Source organism: Leucoraja erinacea, chromosome 28 (genome assembly GCF_028641065.1).
Source record: "Leucoraja erinacea ecotype New England chromosome 28, Leri_hhj_1, whole genome shotgun sequence".
Classification (NCBI taxonomy): domain Eukaryota; kingdom Metazoa; phylum Chordata; class Chondrichthyes; order Rajiformes; family Rajidae; genus Leucoraja; species Leucoraja erinaceus.
Genome location: NC_073404.1, coordinates 12894627 through 12901133, shown reverse-complemented (window position 1 = coordinate 12901133; position 6507 = coordinate 12894627). Strand labels below are relative to the sequence as shown.

Below are 6507 nucleotides of genomic sequence, written 5' to 3'. Positions count from 1 at the left end.
TGTGTGTGTATGCGAGTGTGTGTGTGCAAGTTTGTGTGGATTTGTGCATGTATGCGAGTGTGTGTTTGTGTGCGAATGTGTGGGTGGGTGGGTGTGCGCGCGGGTGTGTGTTGCCGGGTGAGTGTGCGAGTGCGTGTGCAAGGGTGTGCATGTGTGAGTGGCCGAGTGTGTGTGCAAGTGTGTATGCACAAGTGTGTGCGCGCGAGTGTGGAGGTGTGTGCGTGTGTCTGCGTGAGTGAGTGTGTGTATGCATGAGTGTGTGTGTGCGAGTGTGCGAGTGACCGAGTGTGTGTGCATGTGAGTGTGCAAGTCTGTGTGCGAGTGTGTGTGCACGAGTGCGAGTGCGTGAGTGTCGAAGTGTGTACGCGTCTGGGTGTGCGAGTGTGTGTATGTGTGAGTGTCTGTGTGTGTGCGCGAGTGTGTTTGAGCGTGTGTGTGCATGTGTGTGTGCGTGCGAGGTCGCCCTCTCTCTCTCACTCCCAGCCCGCAGCCTCAGTGATAAGCAACGCTTGAATTGGCTGACATTGCCGTGACAGTGTCTGGTTACAAGGAGACACTTCTTCCCACCCCCTCCTCCATCATCAGTCACAACACCCTTCTCCCCTCCCCCCTGGACCAGCTGCTCTCTCCCCCCCCCCCCCCCCCCCCCCCCCCCCCCCCCCTCATCCCTCCCTCATCCATCAGTCCTGCCTCACAGTTTGGCAGCCTGACTCCAACACGCTCTAAATGAGATTAAACAGCAGATGCGGAGAGAGTCGTGGAGAGAAACACAGAGAGAGATAGAGAGTCAGACAGAGACAGAGACAGAGACAGAGCCAGAGACAGAGAGAGTCACGGTGACAGTAAGAGAGTCAGAGATAGAAAGGCAGAGAGAGAGAAAGTCAGAAAGGTAGAGGGAGAGAGAGAGAGTGGGAGCAGGAGTGGGAGAGTGCGGACACAGTAGTGGATCAAATGTGCAGGAATTGAATAAACCCAGTGTAGATAAGAGGGTGGGGAGGGAGAGACAAGAGAAGCAAGGAGATCAAGCAGGAAGTTCTGACGGAAAGTTTAAAGAGAGGAGTTGTGCCTGTGGTTGGGGTAGTTGGGAGCGGAGGGCCACGTAAACCAGCGCCATGGATCCGGGGTCTTCAGTGGATTGTGAGTCACTCCAGCAGGCAGTGGGCTACTTTGAGGGGGCCTTGCGGGATGCGGTGAAGGAGGTGCACGTGGACATGGGGGCGTTGAAGCGCACGGTGGATCAGCGGCTGGAGGAGCTGCTGCAGATGGTGAAGCCGCTGTCCCTCACCCTGGGCCGGGTGCAACAGGAGAACCGCCAGCTCCGTGACCAGGTGAACAGCCTGTCCCAGCAGGTCGAACGGCTGGCGGCCCGAGCCAGCGGTGACCGCAGGGCCACGGGAAGAGCGCCCGACCCAGAGTGGACAACCCGCACTGGCACCCACATGCCCGGCACCGACGGGACGGTGCCCTCCACCAACGTGAGTAACCTCACAGCGACAGGTCACACCCACACACACACTGAGCCTCACAGGGAGTCGAGACCCCCACACACACACACACACACACACACACACACTGAGCCTCACAGGGGGTCGAGACCCCACACACACACACACACACACACACACACACACACACCACACACACACACACCACTCACACACACACACACACACACACACACACACACTCACACTACACACACACACACACACCCACACACAGACCCACACACACACACCCTCCTCACTGGGGTACGAGACCACACACACACACACTGATTCACACACACCGTGGGACACACACACACACAACACACACACACACACACACACCACTCACCCCCTCACTGGGGGACGGGTCCCACACACACACACACACACACACTCACTGGGGGATTAGTAATTTAAAAGCGTTATACGGCGATAAAGGAAAATACCAGAGTGCAGAATATAGTGTTACAGCAATAATGTTACAGAAAAAGTGCAGATAAAAAAAGTGCAACAGCCACAATGAAATAGGTTGGAAGATCAAGACTACACCCTTCGCTTGTCAGAGGATTGCTCAGTCGTCTGATATAAGCTGGGAGGAAGCTGTTTCTGAATATGGTAGTATGTGCTTTCAAGTTTACCTCCCCTCTGCCTGACAGGAGGGAGTGGAGGAGGGAATAACTGGGGCGTGAGTGGCCCCTGATTTAGTTGCCAGTGTGAAGTGTGGATGGACTGGTTGCTGGGGAGGTTGGTCTGTACGTTCACAACTTTCTGGCAGAGATGTTGTCAAATACAGTTGGGATGCATCCTGATAGGATGCCCTTGGTGGTCAATGTGTAGAAGTTGGTAAGAGTGGCTGGAGACGTGTCGAACGTCAGTACACTTGTGGGCTGAAGGGCCTGTTCCTGTGATTCGTTCACCATTTGTATCTGCCGTGTGGAAACTGGGGCCGTGTTTCCTACTTTGCAATATGTTGCAAGGCCCTCAGGCTTGGTCCCTTCAGCTCTGAGACCCACTGCTGAAAGGAGGTGAGGGGGGGAATGTGATGCCTGCTCCACGCCCACCCCGGCCCATTCACCCACCGTGGGGAGAGCGCTGGGCAGGGGGGGGGGGGGGGGGGGGGGGGGGGTGGGGGGGGGGGTGGGGGGGGGGGCACAGGCTGAGCCAGAGGGCAAGAGGCCGCTAGGTTATCTAATGCAGAGACGCATGGAGGGACAGTCACAGAGGTAGAAGGGCGACAGACACGAGGTGGGGGAGAGGGGCTATCAGCGTGCCCAGCCCAGTTCGCAAGCACAGTGTTTGATTCCCGGGCTGGTTCCTGCGTTGAAGGGCTGCTCATGAAGAAAGAGCCAGTACTGTTTGGAGTTGAGAGAGAACTGGAGAAGGACCCAGAAACTGAGCTGGACCAGCCACGAGCACAATGTGGGTACAGTGGCGCAGTGATAGGGTTGTTGCCTTTACAGAGCTTGCAGCGCCGGAGACCCGGGTTCAATCCCAACTACGGGTGCTGTCTGTACGGAGTTTGTACGTTCTCCCCGTGACCGCGTGGGTTTCTCCGAGATCTTCGGTTTCTTCCCACATTCCAAAGACGTGCAGGTTTGGAGATTAATTGGCTTGGTGTAAACTGTAAACTGTCCCTAGTGTGTGTAGAATCGTGTTGGTGTGCGGGGATGGCAGGTCGGTGCGGACTCGGTGGGCCGAAGGGCCTGTTTCCGCGACGTATCTCTAAAACTCAAAGCTACAGAGGCAGGTCAGAGGCCGGGAATGGGAATGCTGCTGGGAGTAACTCCACGGAGCCCGTGCACCATCCACGAGGCTCAAGGCAGGAGCGTGAGGGAACACCCTCCACTTGTCTAGATATACACAGCATCAACAACACTTAGGAAGCTCAACACTCTACGAGGCAGAGCAGCCCGCTAAATAAACACCCTGCCCACTGCCATTCACTCCCTCCAGCAGCGACCCACAGTAGCAGCATCTGGAGGGCAGAGTTTGAAGGACAGAGGGGGAAAGGTTAAAGGAGATGTGTGGGACAAGTGGTGGGTGCTGCCTACCAGGGGTGGTGGTGGAGGCAGAAGTGACAGTGGCATTTAAGAGGTTTCCCCCCTAACAGGGAATGGGAGGGGGGGTGGATCAGGTATAAAGCATATTTGAGCTAGGCACAAGCATGGATGGGGGGGGGGGGGTGTGGATCATGTGTGGAGGAGATTAGTTTAAAAAATATATATTTTTATTAGAAGCAAACATATTACAAAGTATAATTACATATTATAGTAAAAAAAGCTTTTCATATACATCAATCATACATTATTAAAATGTTCAATTGTCGATTAATTCTGCTTCTAGTGGGTTTTTTATATAGATAGAAAGAGAGAATAAAGAATTACAAATATCAAAAAAGAGAAAAGGAGGAATGAATTACTTATAATACGTCATTGGAGATAGGTTCGTAGATTATAAAGAATATAATCTGGAGGAGATTAGTTTAACATGGCATCATGTTCAGTGCGGACATTGTGGGCTGTACTGTTCTATGTCAGCTGTTGTCTGCTGAGTGTCAGAGACATGTCTGCGTTGCTTCTCCAGCCAGGTGTGCAGAGTAAATATAAGCTGTTGTCCGCGGCAGGGACCATGTTGGACCTCAGTGGCCCCTCACCCCCGCCAGCCTCCGCTGGTCACCCCCTCGCCCCAACACCTCCAGCTGCAGCCCCCGGTGCCCTCTGCCACCAGGCAGCCACCCGCAGGCCTGAGGTTGACCACGTGGAGAGGGGGCGCTTCCAATCCACCCGCCATCTCCACCCGCCCCCCCCCCCCCCCCCCCCCCCCCCCCCCCCTTTCCTCTCTCCTCTCCACTTCATGTGGCAACGGGAGGCTCCATTCTGGATCTTGTTGACTCCACCAGCATTTATGACCCATCCCTAACCCTCACCTCCTCGCCCCTGAGAGAATGGCGGTGAGCTGCACCGGGACCAGCACCCTGTGACGTTCATAAGCTGTTGGAGCAGATTGAGGCCATTCGGCCCATCGTGTCTTCTCCTGCATTCATTCGTGGCTGACCTATCGTACCAATCAAGAACCGATCAATCTCAATATCCATTGACCTCCACAGCGTCTGTGGCAATGAATCCTCTGACTAAAGACATTCTTCCTCATCTCCTTTCTAAATGTACATCCTTTTATCCTGAGACTATGGCCTCTGGCCCAAGACTCTCCCACTAGTGGAAACTAGTCCACTCCACATCCACTCTATCTAATGATCAAGAAACAAAGTCCTGGAGGAACTCAGCAGGTCAGGCAGCATCTGTGGAGGGAAAAGGACAGATGGCCCTTCTTTAGACTGAACTGACCTGAGTTGGGGGGTGTGCACCTCTTGTAAGGGAGGGAGAGGGGAGGAGGGGAGGGGGAGGAGGGGAGGAGGGGAGGGGAGGGGGGAGGGAAGGGGAGTGTGAAGGTGGTGGATTTCCCCTGTACCAGCTGCCATTGTCCTCCTGGTGGGAGAGTTGGTATAGGCCTACTGATGTTTCTCAAATGTACACTGATGTCAAGCAAGCACAGGACCCCAGCTTGCCTCCACCCCAGCCTTGCCGTGCAGTGTCCGACACACCAGGCAGTACACAGCAGGATCCCAAACCAGCCATCTCGGTTCCTGAATAACCTACCTCAGTGATGCTGGAGTCTATTGATCTCAGGACACAGGGACGAGAGACCTACTCTGAGCTGAGATAAAGTCAAGAGGTTTTTCATATCCACCTGATAGGGGCCCCTCCCACAGTGCGGCTCTCCCTCACACCACCCCCCTCCCCGAGAGCTAATTGATTGGATGGACAGGTTCATGGGACTGAGAGGTCTTGTCCTGTTCCTGCCTTTGGCAGGGCTTAAAGCAGGAAATGTCCCTCTGAAGTTATTCCAACTAGATTAGCAAATTTGTTTCTGTGAAGCGGGAAATTGAGAGCTTAACCCTCGCTCCCGAGGGAAGCAGGGAAACGTGCAACTCCGGGTCTGTATCTTCCTGCATGTGTTCACAGGCTCAGCTCCAGTGAGTGAGAGAGGAATTGGTCTCGGCCAGATGTAACAGGCCAACAGAACAGTGAGAAAGGGGCAGAGACAGGGAGGGAGAGGGTGAGAGAGAGAGAGTGTGTGTGTGTGTCAGTGAGAGAGGGAAGGAGAGAGAGAGAGAGAGAGAGAGAGAGGGAATGGGTGACGTTTCGGGTAAGAAGAAGAGTCTGAAGAAGGGTCTTGAACTGAAACGTCACCCATTCCTTCTCTCCAGAGATGCTGCCTGTCCGGCTGTTACTCCAGCTTTTTGAGTCTATCTTCGGTTTAAACCGGCACCTGCAGTTCCTTCCAACACACAGAGAGGGAGAGGGAGAGGGAGTGTGTGTGAGAGAGGGAGAGGGAGAGGGAGAGAGGGGGGGGGGGGAAGGTGACTCAGAGAAACGGACGGAGAGAATGAGAAAGAGAAGGTTAAAGAGAGGGAGAGAGAGTGATGGTCGGAGAGAGAGAACGAGAAAGAGAGAGGGAGGATGGGATAGAAAGTGAGATGGGTGGAGAGAGCGAGGGAAGGGGAGAGAGAGAATGGGGGAGAGAGAGTGAGAGCAGAGAGGGGGAGAGAGAGAATGGGGGAGAGAGAGTGATGGTCAGAGAGGGGGAGAGAGAGGGTCAGGGTGGAGAAAGAGGGAGAGACAGTTAGAACAGAGAGAGGGGGAGAGATGGAAGGTGAGAGAGAAGGGAGAGAGAAAGAGAGAGAGGCATGGGGCAAGCGAGCAAGAGAGAGGGCCAGAGAGAGAGGGCCAGTGGGTGAGAGGGAGAGGCAGCAAAAACAAGATGGAGTGGAGGGTGTAGGGGAGGGAGAGGTCAGAGTGAGATGTCGAGCGGGAGTGTTGGAGAGAGCTCATGGCTGTGAGCAGGGGCCGGCTGTGAGCTGTGTTGGACAACAGGCCCATGTATTTGAGCCAAGCTGTTGGACTGAACCAGCTGCTGCTAATCCCTGTCTGTCAGCCCATGTAGTCTCAACCCCTCC

General features: G+C 54.6%; 1 protein-coding gene across 1 annotated transcript in view; it reads left to right on the top strand.

Annotated features, from left to right (window-relative positions):
- Positions 1-685: 685 nt before the first annotated feature.
- The window catches only part of smtnl (smoothelin, like), a 29038-nt gene continuing 23216 nt past the window's right edge, over positions 686-6507 (top strand). Inside the window, exon 1 of the mRNA XM_055657756.1 lies at positions 686-1475. Within this exon, the coding sequence (XP_055513731.1) occupies positions 1113-1475 (363 nt within the window). The 5' untranslated portion in view covers positions 686-1112. The remainder of the gene's footprint in view (positions 1476-6507) is intronic.